The sequence below is a fragment of the Grampus griseus genome (genome assembly GCF_964374135.1).
Source record: "Grampus griseus genome assembly, chromosome: 7".
NCBI lineage: Eukaryota > Metazoa > Chordata > Mammalia > Artiodactyla > Delphinidae > Grampus > Grampus griseus.
In genome coordinates, this window is record NC_139001.1 from 98,289,996 (window position 1) to 98,307,754 (window position 17,759).

Below are 17,759 nucleotides of genomic sequence, written 5' to 3' on the forward strand. Positions count from 1 at the left end.
GGGTCTACCAACTTCTGTTAGAATTCCAGGTTGCCTCATTATTTATAGGTGAATAAGTAACACAGAATGTTTTTCCCTGGTTTGGGCCCTCACAGCATACCTCGTAATAAAAGCTTAGCCTTTTCAGGTACATTTTTATGATGTCCGCCCTTATGGTGATATTGGAGATGTTCCTTTGGAAAGGGAACATCCATGAAAAAAAATAGTGTAACTTTCTTTTAACATTCACCCAATCCCCCCTAAAAAGTGTGTTTTATTTTTGCTTGAAAGAGTAGCCCAAACTCTATCACTCCAAGGTGAAGACATAGCTCTATGGTACTAGAATACACAAATGGTCCCTTCATGCTGGATTTTCCTCTGACGAGGTTCATGGGCTCTTTATGCTACAAATACACTGACATCTAAGCCAGGCATGGCCAAGCTCGCTGGACAGATAGGTATCCTATTTAAGACATGAAATGATGGAAAGATTAGTCAAAGAAAAAAGTCTAATCAATCTTTGAAGGCAAGTGAGTAGCATATCAATTTATTTTTGTCCATAATGGTGCCTGTAAATGAAAGGCCAGAAAGGTTTGGTGCCCACACTCTCATCAGCTGGAATCATTAGCCTGACGCTAAGATAAACAGACTTAGGAGTTCCAGCCCAGAGCCTGCTCAATTCTCATTCCTAAATAAACATTTTGGTTAATATTATTATGTTGGAAGAAGAAAAAGAAATCTGACAACACAAATAAGCGTGTCACATTTAGTTAAGCTAATCATACAGTCAATGAGCTGGCTTGTTTCCCCAAGTCTAAGTCACTGTGAAACAGTGCAGATTTTGCTTCTGGAGAAATTGACCAATAGTGATCAAATCTGATGTATTACTTAAGGTGATTAACCTATATTTTAAATTAAATTTGTGGGTCCATCCACCTCCTAGGAAATAAAAATTTAAAAATACAAGTTTTCGGGCTTCCCTGGTGGCGCAGTAGTTGAGTGTCCGCCTGCTGATGCAGGGGACGTGGGTTCGTGCCCCGGTCCGGGAGGATCCCACATGCTGCGGAGCGGCTGGGCCCGTGAGCCATGGCCGCTGGGCCTGCGCGTCCGGAGCCTGTGCTCCGCAGCGGGAGAGGCCACGGCGGTGAGAGGCCCGCGTACCGCAAAAAAAAAATACAAGTTTTCAAATGGGCGTTTCACGTGATGGCACTAACGTTAGAGAAATCATGAATGTGTCTTTTGCACGTTCATATAATCATTTTGCCTAATCGTGATTACATGCCTTTCCTTTTCACAAATGCCTTTCTCTGTCATAAACAAAGTTTAGGGTTTTCTTTATGTTCTTTTTCTCTTCCCGCTGAGGGACCCGGTCCCACATCTCCCCCATTTTCCATATCCTTAAAGTGACTTCCTTCTTCCGTTCTTTTGATCTGGTCTTTAAATGTCCTTCGCAGCCACTGTTTATCTCCAAGCTAAGTTTTTTTCCTTTCCGTAAGATATATTATTTTCTAACGACCCTAAGCTTCCTACTGCACTTCTCTCTGCTTGCTTTTTTTTTTTTTTTTTTTTTCCCCCAAAAAGTAAGCTCATTTTTCCCCTCTGGTTCAGGGCTTCTAACAGAGGTCATTGAAAGTCATTGATCCTGGTAAGGGACAGCAATACAGGTAATAATATAGTCATAGAAGCACATCTCAGCTGAAAATTACTCTTTCACCTAATAAAACCAGTTTGCCCTGGACATACTGAGGATCTTCAGGAACCCAGTAAGGAAACAAAGTGCCCCAAGTGCAGCATCGTATCTCCCAGCGTGTGGTTGGGTGGAGAGAACAGTTCTCTATTACCTATCTGTCACATTAATTTTTCAGAAGGGCAAGTGAAGAGTAATGTGTCCACTTGAGGTAATAGAGGGAACTGAACACCGAGAGCAAGTAATTATCCAAGTTGGAATTTGACCAGGTTAGCAGGGTCAACACCACAACTCTCAAGAAAAGTCTGGAGGGTCTTCCCTGTTCACCAAAGGTCACTTTATCTGTTTTTGTGTCTCATTCAGAAAGTAGCTCCACCAGGAATACAGTAAGAGGTGGCATTAAAGAAGAGATTAACCTGTGCCTCTAAGAGAAATGACTTGAGCTGCATCGTTTTCCTTGAGGTTGGCCTGCCCCCAGCAAACATCACTTAACATAGACTTTGTATGTGCACAGATCTTCAACTAAGAGACCCAGGATTAAAATACTTCCTCCCCATTCCCACAAGAGCATAACACATAATCATCTTTCCAGTGCCCAAGATTTGCTCATCAGGAAAGGGATGGGGGAAATCACACCTTCTGCTCCGACTCAAAGCTCAGGATTAGCCAGCCCGTCTCCTCTATTTGATCCATCTGCTTCCAAATGGAAGCTTGGCTATATTTCTCATCTGCTAAATCATCTTACTCCCATTGCTTCACCCAGGGAGACGTTTCTCTGCCCAAACCGACTCACTGCGGTCTCCCGATTTTCCCGCTTCCTCCTGGCCCCGCTGCATATGTGACTGTTTGGTTAAAATCTGCATCGTCACACATAATGAGAACTGTTGGGTTGTGGTAGGGGCACGATGCTGACACTTCTCCCCAATTTCGGGGGTGTTTCTTTCCATGTGGAAGGAGTTCCCTAGGATAACACTCCTGGTGTCTCTAAGCTCCGCTCATTCACTTCTCAGGAGACGGAGGAGTGGCTTGTTGAGCAAGTTCACAGATACACAGTATATATAAAATAGACAAACAAGAAGGACCTACTGTATAGCAGAGGGAACTGTGCTCAATACTTTGTAATAACCTCTAAAGGGAAAAGAATCTGAAAAATAACAGGTATTATACATTTATAACTGAATCACTTTGCTGTACACCTGAAACTAAGACAACATTGTAAATTGACTATACTGCAATAAAAAAATAAAAAATAGCAAGTTTAGGAAGGGAACAGGGAAAGCTTAAGCCCATCTCCTGCTCTCCCCGCCCTCTCTCAGGAGTCAGGCTGGCTGGAGAAGCAACACTCATGTTGTAGGTTTAAGAAGACCTGCTCCCAGCCCAGGGCTGCCAGCCCAGTCTAAGCCTGTCTGCTTCTAGACCACTGCTGAGAAACTCACTTCTTTGAAGATAGAAACCTCATTCTCCCTATAAGCTTTCTCAGTAATAGAGCTGATATTTTAGCCTCCCATCAGCCTTTTTCTTTCATCTCTTTCTTCAGTTCATTCAGAACTAAGGTGGGGAAGAGAAGTATTTATCGTGTTACCTGAAATTCCAATAACGGATGCGTAGAAGACACACAGTTCAGAATATTTTGGAGTCACGGAGCTTATAGAGTGGGAAGATGCTTTTAAAAAAAAATCTTTAGCGTAAATACACTAAGGTTCAGAGAGGTCGCACAGCTAATTAGCACAGTGCCAGGAACGGAACACTGGCTTTCAAATACCTGGTCTTGTACTTAGTGATTAAAATCCCAAGTTCTGTGGTCAGGCTTCTCCTGCTTGAGTCCTGATTCCCTAATTTATTAGCCATGCGTATGTGGCCTAAATATTTCAACCTCTCTACTCTCTATTTCCCTATGAGTATCATGGGGATGAAAATAGTACTGTCTCAGAGGGTCGGTGTAAGGATTAAATGAGCTAATTCATGCACTGCATTCAACCCAGTACCTGACACATAGTAAAAACGCTTTATAAATGTAGCTGTTGTTTTCCTACCACATGTCTTGTTGAACTGATTGACAGTGAGTCATTATAGCAATAGAGAAATAAGAAATCATGTGGATGAAGATACTGTTTACATTAATTTATGCTAAGAGGTCTAGTCCTCTTTGCGAATATTAGTGCCCAGCTGAGGAATGATGCTGCATTTCAATTCCACAGGTAGATCTGAATCTCGTCCTAACATTTTACAGTAGACAGACTAACCAGTATTTTCAAGATACAATCAACAGATGGAAACTTACATGAAATAATAAGAGTAGCTTTCATCATAGAACACTAATCCATTGTGCAAGTTCATGAATTTGCTACTTGTTTCTCCCCTGCTGTGGGCAGGAGTTTCTGGCTATACATGTGTAACATGTGTCTCTCTGAAGCTGGTCTCATCATGAGTATATTTTTTTCTGGTTTATCACTTGAGTTTTTCTGTATCACCTTATACATTTTCCCCATCTTTTCCTTATGACAAGGGCACGTATCACCTTCTGTTTTATCCTTCCTTGTGTTCAGGTTATTGGTGTAGGCAGAATCTCTATTGTTGACTATGGAGGAAAAATGGTATGTGTTTGTGTTGAAAATCAGGAAACCAAGTTTCCAGGTCTAATTTCACCTGACTTTGAATTTGTGCGAACCACAAATTCCATAAATACCCCATGTAAAGTATAGCTGACACCAGCCTCCCTCACCTTCCAGCCTGATGTAAGAGCAAAGTGAGATCATAGATGGGAAAGCTCTTTGGAAATAAAAACTATTTGTTAGTTATAACCCAGGTTTCTGGGCTGATACTTTCCTGAGTCTGGGCTGGAATTCTTGGAACCCCTTGGGATAGGCATAGCTCTGTGTTTCTGTCTTTACAGTGATTCTGTCCATTATAGAATCTTAAAGGGCAAGAGATAGACTATCTGGGCAACTACAAGACCTGAGATAGACTATAGAATGATCTACAGATGCAGTAGGGGCACATGAAATGGAAATTTCTTGGAATGTACTCCTTCTTACCTACTCTATATCTTAATACTATTCACCCTTCAAAAGCGTTCCAAGAGCCCCGTCTCCTTTTCTATGAAACTCTCTCTGAGAATCAAGACCACATAATTATTCGCACAGATTATTCATATAGTAGATTGGTTTGATTGATTGATTATTTGACTACAAGGAATTAAATTAGCTAAGGTATAATTACTAAGGCATTTCTGGAGAATATGTCACTACTTCTTGCTTGAATTATTGTTAATAATGTCATCATTACACGAAAGATAGGAAAATATTTAACAACGAGCAAAGCTATTTATTTTAAACTTGAAAATACATTCTCACCCTTTTGAGCCCTACTTTTGTTCCCAAGTGCAGTGAAAAGCCCCACCAAAAAGTGAAGTGTACAACTGTTGCCACCTATAGGTGGCAAGTGTAGTATATTAATTTTATCATAATTTCAATGCAGCACGTTATACAAAGGAAATGACAGTGTTTTATGGGACCCACACAGTCTTCAGGAATCTTTACTGGGTTTGTTACCATTAATATTATTGTTGCTGTTCTGGGATCCTTATTTCAGAGGCTCCCCTTAAAGGTAATATGGGCCGATATTTGTGAAGTTCTTTTCCACGATAGAGGTTAAGAACTTGGGCTCTGCAGGCAGACTGCCTGGGTCCAAATCCAGACCCCACCACGTACTGCTCCATGACCTTAAGTTACCTAACTTCCTCCAGGCTTGATTGCTTGTAAATGAAGATAACAGGGACACCTCCCCCACAGAATTGACGTGAGGATGAAAACAGATCATCCGTGCAACGTGCTTAGCCGAGTGTCTGTGCAGAGCAGGCACTCAATTAAATGCTGTTATTACCATGATTCGTTTTCAAAGCACCTTCACATACATTTGCTGCAAACTGATGTGCACTATTGTTACCGAAAGTGGGAGTCCGGCTGCTGGCCGCTCTAAAGCCAATAAAGAGGCAAGGCTGGTGGAAAGGATCCCACATGCCCGGAGCGGCTGGGCCCGTGAGCCACAGGTACTGAGCCTGCGCGTCTGGAGCCTGTGCTCCGCAGCAAGAGAGGCCCGTGTACTGCAATGAAGAGTGGCCCCCGCTCGCCACAGCTGGAGAAAGCCCTCGCACACAAACGAAGACCCAACACAGCCATAAATAAATAAATAAAATGTTAAATATATATATATATATATATATATATAATTCTAATTCGAGGCAGGGAAGTAAGCTACTTCAGTGCTTTTGTTCTTAGCTGGCAGGACCACTGGAGAAATCCCAGCCAACAGTTGAGACTCTACTGATGGTAGAGAAAGCTGAGTCCATCATCCAGTCTCCATCGAGAGTCTACTGACGATGAGCGCTGGGCTCGGTTTTTAGGGGGAAAGCTGATGGGAGAAGGGGGATGAGGGGGGTCATCTAGGACATACAAAAGAAGTATAAAACATGATGACTAGCTCAGAAGTTCACACACTGCAAAGATTGCTGTTTGACATACATAGTGGGGGTTATTTTTGTTATTATTGATTTGTTTTTCCTCTTAGTATAAGCAAATACTTAAAATTAGAGGATCTTAAGTATAAGCAAATATTGTTCTAGATTCATGGCCTTACCTTTAAAAGCAAAGACCTGGGCCCATGTTTCTGCACAGCTGCAATGAGCTAGGTCTAAAGAGCTGCCTTTAGAGGAGGCACGTACTGAGCTGACCACACTCCTCACCACTCCCTGTAGCTCCCCAGCACTGAGCTTGAATGTCAGTGTGTCCTCATTGTCACTCTTACACTGATGTTGTTCTTATAGTCCAGAGATATTTCGGTACCCACCCCTCATCAAAACTGTGAAAATAAAAGGAAGACCGAGAAGGCATGTGATTTTTCTTACAATGGGCCATTCCTTCATTTCCATCGCCTCCCCAGCCGATGTAGGCCTTTGTCATAATTAATTGAAGCGCCAGACCTACAAGCAGGAAACATTTAGAAAACAAGATGCACTATATGTGTCCCATAGACAGTGGGTGTTTTCATGGTAAATAATCCTTTCCTTATCACTACCTGAATACACTGAATTATGCTTTTCACCTGTCTCCCCTCCAAGACTACAAGTTCTTCTAGACTAGCGATTCTCAAATGTTAGCATGTGTCAGAATCACCCGGTGACCTTGTTAAAAACTTTTTCTGGGACGCTGCATTACGGGTGTAGTTAAGTCGGGGCGGGACTCGAGAATTTGCATTTCCAACAAGCTCCCACGTGATGCTGATGGTGCAAGCTGCCTGGAGAGCACAGTTTAAGACCCACTGATCTAGAATAAGAATGCTAGCTTACTATGATTTATTGTTCCGTTTATTGAGCACCTACTCCTATGCGTCAGGGTCTTCAGGTGTTCTGCTTCTAATACAGCAATCCTAAAATAAAGGTATGTCTTATTAGCTTTACCTGAGCAAGGGTGCTCTTGGGCACTTACACAGCCAATGAAAGGGCAAAGCTGAGACTCCAGCTCAAGTCGGCCTGCCTCCAGGGCCTCACTCCCCTCCTACAGGACGTAATTTTATTCAGCTGTGTGTCCTCAGCACCAAAACCTTCCACCTGCCTCATGATAGCTTCTCTAGTGAGTGTTTATTGAACGAACTTGAGATCCACGTTGACCAGAAATAGGCAAGGAAAAGGTTCTTGAATAAAGAAAAAGGGAGAAGATATTCAGGTGAGGAGGAAATTGCATTGAATGGCCTCTATTTACCTACATTTGGTACAATCAGAGCTTTCCTACTCCCTCCATGTATTTTTCATATTGTACTTTATAATTCTTCTTAAAGAACGCTCAAAATTGGCACACCACGAGAAGGGGCTCCTGCATGGATTCATTCCTAATTATGGAGCCATTCTTTTGTAATCACCTAGGCATCTGTTCCTCAGCCCAGCTCTTTGTCGAGGTAGCCATTTCAGATTGAAAACTTGCTCTGTGAGTAATGCTCCTGTACGTTAATAGTATAATGAAATAAGCATCACTTCAAGGTTGATTTTCAAGTATTCCCATAGAATTACACCATTTCCCCATAGCAGAGAGAGAGATGCTGTCTGAGCCTGCTCTTGGGACACGGGAACCATCCACTTCTGTATCTTTTTCTTTTCTCTTTCTATTAAATATTTAGCATGTGAGAATTCACAGGCTTTGGCTATGTCTGTTTTTGCCCAGATCCAAACACAATTTCCTCATTGTACCTTTGACATCCATCGTAGCAATGTTGCAGGGAGGGATGGAACTGCCTATGTTAGGGCCTTGGACAGTAGCAATTGAGACGGTTTGGCACATGTGGATGGCAAAATGAAAAAAAACATACAGGACATCTTGTCCTTTATTACAAGAGTGTGGAAGGCCACCAGACAGGAATTCAAATCCTGTTCTCCATCACTTGCTGAGCCACCTTGGGCAAGTGACCCTGTCACTCTGAGCCTTGTTTTCCTTCTCTCTAAAGTGGGGATGTGTAACTTACAGGTCTGTGAAAAAGGGCTTATAAATAAAATACTTTGTGTCTTTTACATGGTGGATGCTTAATAAATGGTAGCTATTGTTATCATCTCTAAGGCCCTGTTCCTACTTCTTCCTGGATGGAATTTTTGCCTGAAAGAGGAAGAGGAAATGAGAAATGTGGTTAGTGGCTTTCACACCTCCACCCTTGCAGTTTTTGCATCTGTGCCTTCCTATTCCGTCTCACCTCAGACCTCAGGAGTCACTTGAGCAACTAAATATATTCATGTTTACAGAGTTTACCTGCAGTAATTATCGAATATGACTGCAGTGTTTTATGAAGTCCCAGAGACTACCAGTAACAGCCTATAAATATTCCTGTTTACGTTGGTTTTACTAGAACCTCCTGGAGGGAGAGGTTACTCGGGTGCAGACCTGTTACTATGATGTTTAAGCCCTTTTTGGGCCTTGAAGAATCTATACCCTCACAACCTGGGATCTCTTTCAAATAGCATAAGACTTGTAAAGGGACAAAATACACACGTGACAATGCATCTGACAAGTTTAATGTGTACTTAAATTTTATGTCAGTTTAAGGGATTGCATGCTTTTTTTTTTTTTCATAGAACTGTCATTTCTGGCTGAAATTCAGTCCCTATCCATATTTAGAAACAGGACAACTAATAATATTTAGTAAGAAAAGAAAACTGTGATTAAGAAAAATAAGGCACTTTACGTGAACAAATGTTAGATGGATCCACTTAAAATTAAGTGACACTTAACTGATTTGCAAATTGGGACCTATTTATCTCAGTAAAATGATTAAAGTCTTGATTTATCCCTAAAATTGGCTTTATTACATTAAATTATACTGGAAGATTGTTAAAGACTTGTAGGTTCCCTCTATCCCTTTAAATTGTACTTTATACTGACAATAATTGAATATTGGATAGAATAACTTGATTTTGCAAAGAAATATGTTTCTAATATTTTCCTCCTTTTATTGCAGAAATTGAAACAAGTTGAAGAAACAAGAGAAGACCCTGAGAATAGATTACGTAAAATTTCCCTGGAGTCATTCGATAAATACAACGGCAATACTGTGATCTTATTAGAAAAAGAGACGAACTCTCTGAACAAGGTTGAAGGACAAAAGGAAGAAAAAGAAAAAAATGAAGAGGCCTCTTTGAGTAACTCTGATAGGCCTGGGGTAGACAATTTGGAATCTTTGAGTGATTCTTTATACGATAGCTTCTCTTCCTGTGCAAGTCAGGGTTCAAATGATGTGTAAAGGACTTTTTTCCCCTTAGTGAGCTGGAAATGGAGCACTTAAGAAACAGGGCTGGGAAGCGGGGCAGGTAGAGATGGCAACGAATAAACTATTGCAGTACCAGGGCCGCCACTGTCAGATTCACAGCCAGCAGCCCACCGGAGCTTACTTCCCTGACAAGGCAATAAAGATAGACTCTACTTGCTGTGTTCCGTGAGGATTAAAAGTAAACACACCCAGGATACACAAGTCTTAATTTTGCACTTTTCTTTTGAAAAAGAAGTTGTACAGAAGTTGTAAATTTTTTTTGGAAAAGAAATTATATTTGTAGCAAAAAAACCTTAAAAAGACAGCAATACATTGAATCAGTGCCACGCTCTTGAAATGATGCCCTAAGTCTTAGAAGTTGATAATATATTTTTGAAAAATTCCAACTCCAGTTTTTGTTCAGGGCACTGTCCTAGCCCTCAGATTGTTTGATGGTACACTCTGTAAACAGAAAACAGGGCCTGCTGAAAAACCAGAGGGCTGTCTCTCATCTCCATCTCATAATCTCAATTCGATAGAAACTTTAATCCCAGTGCAATTTCCAAATTGTTGCCAGAGAGATTCAGGTTCTAGTAATAAGTATAATTCTGCTTCTACTGAAAACTGTAGAGGAAGGTACTCAAGTGTGACACTGATCAGAAGCTATTTGTATCAGAGACGATGTAATTCTACTTTCCCTCCAATCATTTCCTTACATCCTCTTCTACTTAGTGGTTCTCTGCAACTCTCAACATTATCTGTTGATTTTTATCTTCTGGCTCTTTTGATTAAAACCTGGTCAATCTATAAATCAAAGTAAATTCCTGTTTGCAATGTTCACTTTGTAAAAAATAAAATGGTTGGTGCTATGAAAAATTCTTACTTTTTAATATCCTTTTTTCCTACAAAGTCTGTTTATATGTAAGGATAAATTCTATTTTAAAGGTTACCGTGTATTTTTTCTAGATGCGAACTATTTATAATTGCTTTTGTACAGGAGCTTGTAAACTAGGCATAACAGATATTTTTAGGATCTATATGGGTACTTTAGTACACACTCGTTTCTTTAAAGAGTATTGTATGATCAGTGTTATTTGGTTAATTTGTGCAATTTGTTATATTTGAATTTTGTTGTCTTAAATGAAAATTATGTCATTGTCTTTCAGACTCTTTAAGATTCTTTTGTTTCATTTCTGAATAAACGTCATATCACAATCGCACCCTCTGAAAGCTTAGAAGAGCTTCTTCAAGGACCCTTCGGCGCAATTAGTTATTTGAATCTCACACGCGCTCCAACGACGCATTCCCCCGAAGGAATAAGCAGACTAATAAGGAAACTGGCCCTATTCCTCCAGAAACAGTAATTCAGCCAATTGTAAGATTCGAGTCTGCAGACTAGCGAGTAATGGTCAAAGCATTTTCGTCTCCCTGAGGGGTTAACCAACTAGAAATGAGAGGAAGAGGGGTGCAAAGGGAGAGAAGGAGCCGGAGGCAGATAGGGAACGATCTCTGCAGAGGAATGACAAGAAAGTCATTGAAGCCCCTTTCCGGACCCGCTCTGCTGGCAGGATAGGGAAATAGATGGTCAGCATCCCGGCCTAAGAGAGCTTCCTTCACCTCAGAGAGGAGGCCCGAGTAGAAGGAGGTGAAGAGGGGCGAAGCTTATGAAGCCCTTTCCACCGAAATGGATGCTGCCTAGGGATTTGGGGGACAGGCGTGGGAACGTGCGGGGTTGGGGGCGGAGGCTCCCAGGCGTTCCGGGCGGGCCAGCGGGCTCCCGTACCACCTGCGGCAGGGCTCGGCGGCCAGGAAGGCAAACGTAGCAAGGTGGCGTTCCGGGAGTACTCCAGGTGGGTCGCTTGTACAAGAGAGGGGGGATGGGGTGGGGGGAGGTGGCGAGGGGTGTGCCAGTGCCCGAGTCCTGGGCTGGGAAGGCGCGGTACACGAGAGGACGCCGTGAATAGAGCCGGAGGAAGCTGCCCGGCCTTTTGGACGAAGGGGATGGAAGAGAGCAACTCTCGTCTTCACCCCAATTTGCTTTCTAGTGGGAGCTCATTCACGGTTGTCCCCGGAGCGGCCCTCTCCTAGGCTAGGCTACCGCACCCTCCAGCGATGCGCGCGGTAGACGAACCGAGGCCCGAGCGCGCGAAGCTGGGCAGGGTCCCCACCTACCCCGCCCACTGCGCCGCAGCTGAAGCCGAGCCCGGTAACTACCCAGGGGCTTCTCTGAGGAAGAGAAGGCGCAGCTGCACCGGATACCCTAGGGAGCCTGCGAGTGTGCAACTTTGCCAGACGCACGGGAGCGCGGCCCCGCACTCCCTGCCGGGTGGACCGGACCCTGCCGCGGGCAACCCACCAGCCCCCGGGGGGCGCAGAGGAGGGGGGCAAGCGCCCCTGCAAGTAGAGGCAAGCAGTCTTCCCACCCCACCTCCTACGTCCTGCTGACGGCGCCCGGCCGACCGCCGTGGCACCTGCTGCGCCCTCCTCCCTCTTTCCCCAGTCTCCAGCCTCCCAGCCTCCGAAAACTACACTCTCCCTCTCCCCCTCGAGGCGTCCCAGGGGATGTGCGGAGGCGGGAGAGGAGGGCTATCGGAAGGGGGTGGACACGTGAAAAGACTGTCCCAGCCTTCCCCGCTCGCCACCTCCACCCCAACTCGGCAGCCGTCACGTGGTGCCTGGAGTGGGAGGTGGGGAAAAGAGGCGAGACTTTTTTGGGTGCTCCGGATCGCCAGCAGTTCCTTCAGCCTCCGTCGCCAACTCCGGAGACGCCGGGCACTCACTGCCCGGGAGCGCAAGCCAGAGAAGCGGCGACCCGCAGCCGGGGGCCCCGGCGCGGGCGATGCGGGCGCCGCCGGCGGCACCTGCGGCTCGTCTTGGCGGCGGCGGGCGCTTCGGCGGCGGCAGCGCGGGCCCCAGCAGTCTCGGCAGCCACAGCCGCTGCGGCCCGGACAGCCGCCGCCGCGGTCGCCGCTTCTGATGCGCCTGCCCGCTCCCGGCCCCGCGGCTTCGGGAGGATGTGGGTCCTCGGCATCGCGGCAACTTTTTGCGGACTGTTCTTGCTTCAAGGTAAGAAGACGAAGCGGCCAGCCGTCCGGCCGGGATCGCACACCCTGTGTACCCGCCGGCCGCTCTGCCTCCGCTGGGCGCTCACCTCCGCGCCCGTGCTGTGCAGGAGTCGCCCGGCGGGAGTTCGGCGGCGGCGAGTGGTGTCCAGGGGCGCTAGATGGGAAAGTGCCCAAATCCTGCGCTGCTGGAGGAGCGGCGGCAGCGGCGGATTGGTGGGACTCGGGCTGCAGGTGCCCGGGCTGCGCGGTCGAAACAAGCAGCTGGGCTGGGGAGGAGGGAAGGTCCGAGCCGTGCAGGGTCTCGGCGAGGGAGCGGGGGCGACAGTCCGCGAACCCGCCAAGTTGTCAGGCGTCGCTAGCAACCCGTGGTAGTGGCGCCGCCGACAGGTGAGCGGCATGCTGGTCAGCCTGTGGCCTGTGCTGGCCGGGGCTGCGTTGCTGCGCTCCGAGCGCGACCGCTGTGGGTCTGGGAGGGGAGGTGCGCCGAGTCCGGGGCTCATCTGCCCGGGAGCCGGGGGTAGTTAGGTCTAGACGCGAGCTCGTAGATCCGAGCGGAGCAGTCGGGCTGGGGCGGGGAGAGGTACAGAAACGTCTGGCTCCTTCGCTCCAGTACAGGAGCGGCTCCCAGTCCAGCTCTGCAGAGCTGGGACCCGCACCGGGAGCCCTAGCCAAACGGAGCCCTGAAAGCCGGGAAGGAAGGACTGTGGTGTCGCGGCCGGGGATGCGCGCGCGCGCACACACGCACGCACGCCCCTTGCCACACGCCGCGGCCACCCCTGCTGCTTCGGGAACCGTCCCGAAGAAAGGCGGGGGACTCGGGGCGCAGCAGCATTGAGCGCCCGACCCTTCGTCCGCCTGGGGGGGCCTCGGAGCCACAGCACAGGGATGCCGGCTTCGACTATCAAAGAAAACTGAAAAGGCGTCTGCGAAGGCAATCGCGAACGGTGCCGACATAGTAATTAACTCATTTGTAACCAATTAACAATTAGGCAAAGCCTTCGGCGTAGGCTGGAGCCGACGCACGTCAGGTCCTCGGCTCTCGGGCGGCATAGCCCTCCTTTCAACTTCCGTGGGGGAAGAGCCGGGTGTGGTGTCGGATGGGCTCTTTGTTTCTGGAGAGTGGGTCCAGGGCTCGCGGGCCAAATCCCACTTTATATCCTGCGGGACCTTCGGTGGCCGCGCCGCCCTCTACCGGCTTCAACCGCGGCCGCCTTCCGGGGAGACCCAGGAGGGAGGGCGCCGCAGCTGGCTGGAGCGAGGGGCAGGATGCTGGCTTCTGGGGTAGTCTCGGGGCGGCCCGGTCTGAATCCGACTGCGTCTGTCCCGCAGGCTTTGCGTTGCAAATCCAGTGCTACCAGTGTGAAGAATTCCAACTAAATAACGACTGCTCCTCCCCCGAGTTCATCGTGAATTGCACGGTGAACGTTCAAGACATGTGTCAGAAAGAAGTGATGGAGCAAAGCGCAGGTAAGAGCCCGGCAGCCCCCCTTTTCCTCCCCTCTCCAGCCTGGGCTGAGGTGGGACTGAGGGGGCCATTGCATTACAGGAAAAGGGATTGACTTTGATATAATGCAAAGTCACTGGTTATCCCAGATTTACTTTTCCAGAGCTGGGAAAATGAAAAGTTCCAAGTTACTTTAATGTCATTAGAGTTAATTACCAGGGCTTCTCCCGGAGAAGAAGCTCATATGGCTGTGGGGGAGGAGTGCATTTCAATGAGTGGCTCTCCTCTTTTAATCGACTGCCCTCACCTCCCTCTGCTAAAAGCTGATCGGGAGACTGGAAAATGTATGGATAACCGGCTCTGCTTGGGCAACTAGACAGTAGCCTGTGAGCAGTGTCAGCCTGACATATGAAGCTAGTTGAAGTTCCCAGAGGTCAGCACTTGAAAAATGTGTTTTGTCGAAGAGACACGCCATATTTCCTTGAAGAACACTACAGCATCTTTATTTAATTTTAGAACTGATGCATCCAATTCCAGGCAAAAATTGCCAAAGATCTTTCAAGGGAATGTAGTTCCCCGCCCCACAAGCTTAGCTGCCTAGTGGGCTGATAGAGGGCCTGCGCATGAGGCGAAAAAAGCAAGGGGTCTTGTGAGAGAAAACCTCACTCATTTCCTGCAGTCTTCTCGTGGAGCTGGGGCTCCCCAGCCCCGCCTAGTAGTCTCATCAGAAATCAAAGCCCCCCAAAAAGTGCAACTGGAACTTTGGGGAAACGGGTGAACTGGAGTTTCAATGCCAAGGTCAGGTCCATGAACATAGACTTTGCCATCGTAAGGATGTTGAAAAGATGGGTGAATGATATTCAGTGCACCCAAGCGCTGCTTCTCTTGAGTTGGCTGAACCGCCCTGCCCACGGAGCCTGGTGAAGGGTCCAGCTTGTTAAGTGATTTCCCTTACCCCGCTGGCAGATTCACGCAAGGGCTCTAGTTTTAAAGTGAGCACCTTGGGAAAGTAGTTTCTTCCCAGAGAAGGGCCTGGAAGTGCCTTGTGGCTTACCACATAGTAACCTGGGGAGCAGATAGCTGGTCGCTGTGCTGTGACGTGGCGTGCGTGCAGGCAACTTTAAAGGCTCTTTTTTTTATAGGTCATTAGCAGTCTAGGTGTGGAGTCTTTCCACCAGAATCACTTTTCTGAGAAGTCTGAAACGTAATCGCTCGCAAGAATAACGCCTCAAACAAAGCAGCATGCATTGTTTTGTCATATGGGATTCGGACTGTTAAAAAGGCAAAACGTAGTGATGATTCTATAGCTAAGATTGACACGCGTGATTCTAACAGGTTGTTTCTTTTCTGCTTGTTTCTGGGAATTTTATGTGAGCAAAAATGGATGATGGCCTTTCTACCTGAGGAACTCCCGTAATTTTCCTCAGAATCACTTCGAACACTTTACTGTGTCTCAAACATCTGTAGCTTTCTTCCAGGCAGTAGTTTAGAGCCAGACAAAAATGGGGATGTGAAACTTTCTCATCGTCCTCTAGGCCAATGCTTACCTGGGTATCATATATCATAACCTGGGATATGGTTGCCACGAGAAGAGGACAAGCTGTGAACCAAATTTCTTGCTCTCTAAAAGTGTATCTGAGGTGAACATTACAAACTCCATTTTCAAAGTGTGGTTTTTCATCTAACTTCTCCCTCTCTTCCACCACACACTGTAAAAAAAAAAAAAAAAAAAAAAAAAAAAAGGCAGTGCTGGCCTGATAACGCCTAGCTTCTCCCCGCAGAGCTGTAGCGCTAAGTCCATCAGTGCCTGACCTGAAGTTGCTATTAGCTCAGTCAAGGCGGGCATTTTGTCACCAAAGCAGGTTTCTCCCACCACATGTCATAGGCTAGAGGGTGACAGACACTGGAGAAATAAGGCAAGCTCAGTCGTGAAGCTTGAGAAGCAGAAACAGTTGATGGGCTCAAAGGGAAAGCCGGTTATTAGGGAAAGGATGCAAGCTCTGCACACGTGGAAACCAGGCATTCTTAGCCTGAATTCAATAGAAATCAGCCAAATGCACGTTTCTGTGCTTAAAGTGCGATGGTCGTGGAGGGATGGGGGCAGGAGGGGGAGTGGGCTGAAATTTCCAAGGCGCTTCCATTGTCATCATGTGATGGCTGGAGACCAATCAATTTAAGTGGTTATTAACCCTCCCCTTGTTGGCGGGGCTGGAGAGCCAACCTAAAACCTCTGATTGTTAAGTGACCACAGCGTAGTATACTCATCACAGTAGCAACAGCTAACTCCTGTTGTGTGCCCTGTGTAGGAGGCTCTTTCCCTGTGCTTTACGTGAGGAAAATTACCTGAAATCCGAGCATCCTCTTTTGAGGCCCTTATTTCCCCAGGCCACGACCCACCGTGTTTAATTACACTGCAGGGTCAACTTCTCCCCTCTGGAGCAAGAAGTCCCACCTGTTCAATGATGCTATTAGGAATCGAAGTCAGAATCATTTGTGTTGATCAGTAACATATACTGTTCCAAGAATTTTAGCGCTTTGGAATCGGAAGGGCTTTTGTTGCTGTCATTGTTGTTGTTTTAATTTTTTGAAAAATTATACACACTTTTCTACAAGAAAAATTACGAAAGGGGGTTTAGCAACCTTCTTTCTACTCCATCTCGTATAACCACTTCCTGAATTTCTCCTTTAACAGAGAAAGTTCACCACCTTTTGCAGCTCATACACACAAACTAACCTACCTTTGCATAAAGATTATAAGTAAATATAACAACAGAAGAATCATATTTACAGGGATAAACCATAGTGGGTAGTTGATTTATAGTCAAGGGTGCACATTGGAATCTGGGACTTTTGTTCAAGTCCACATGTCTGGGCCCCTCCTTGAAGAGGCCAGTTCTGGAAGTCTGTGGTGTAACTGGCCGTGGGTCAGCCTCCGCAGGTGACCATGGGGTGCCCTGAATTGAGAACTGCTGGTCTGGACCAACCTTTTTGTGTTATAGAGGAGGAAACGAGGGCCAGAGAAATTAGATGTCTGGTCCACGTCTGTCAGCCAATGGTTACTGCGAGGCACCTGCTTCCTGGGCCAGCACCTTCCACAGTAAAATATGCTGCCAGGGTTGCCTGCAAAGATAATTCAGGTAAAGTGCTAAAGACTTAGACAATCCTCACACCAGTCTCACCTAATAGGCTTAGTGAACTGGGTTGAGCGCACGAGCCACAAAGTGGATTTTGTAAGAACAGGAGAACCAACTGGCAGGACCTTTACCTATTCCCCAGAGCGGCATTCCTATTAGATGCTGAGATGATTCTCTGCTCCTTTTCCTTTTGGTCATTTATGGGGAAATAAGGCATGGGTTGTGGGGAAGAGAAGGCGTCTTTCATTGTCCTTACTAACTGATATTTAAATGTTTGCATAATGAATGACTTGTTCTCTCCAGCTCTGCACTTAATGAGTTAGTGTCTATGAACCAGCACCCTTGATAATGACATTTCTCTTGCTTTCGCCTATCACCGCCCTCCGCAAAATATTTCAAATATCGATTTTCACTTCGGAATAGAAGCCCCCCGCCCATGAATTTTAAAACCAGGGTATAAGGAACGTGAATCTGCGTTTGTTTGACAGTGCAATCTTGTAATTAGAGTTTTTCCTCTTGACTAGATACAGTGAAAGGGGCGTAATTTAATTTTTATAGACTAGCCAATTTCTGCCCCTAGCAAAATATAGCTCTGCCACTGAGCAAAATGTTACAGGTTCTCCTAAACGTTATTTAAAAGTTAAATGCAGTATATTGCGAGAAAGTTC

The 17,759-nt window shown here is 46.3% G+C and overlaps 2 protein-coding genes across 2 annotated transcripts in view; both read left to right on the plus strand.

Moving 5' to 3' along the window:
- The window catches only part of NCKAP5 (NCK associated protein 5), a gene marked incomplete at its 5' end in the record, with an annotated part of 911,020 nt that extends 900,495 nt beyond the window's left edge, over positions 1–10,525 (plus strand). Inside the window, one exon of the mRNA XM_082658819.1 lies at positions 9,161–10,525. Within this exon, the coding sequence (XP_082514945.1) occupies positions 9,161–9,442 (282 nt within the window). The 3' untranslated portion in view covers positions 9,443–10,525. The remainder of the gene's footprint in view (positions 1–9,160) is intronic.
- A 1,899-nt stretch (positions 10,526–12,424) lies between these two features.
- The window catches only part of LYPD1 (LY6/PLAUR domain containing 1), a 49,027-nt gene continuing 43,692 nt past the window's right edge, over positions 12,425–17,759 (plus strand). The window contains exons 1-2 of the mRNA XM_082658896.1: positions 12,425–12,514; positions 13,843–13,980. Coding sequence (XP_082515022.1) covers positions 12,463–12,514; positions 13,843–13,980 — 190 coding nt within the window. The 5' untranslated portion in view covers positions 12,425–12,462. The remainder of the gene's footprint in view (positions 12,515–13,842; positions 13,981–17,759) is intronic.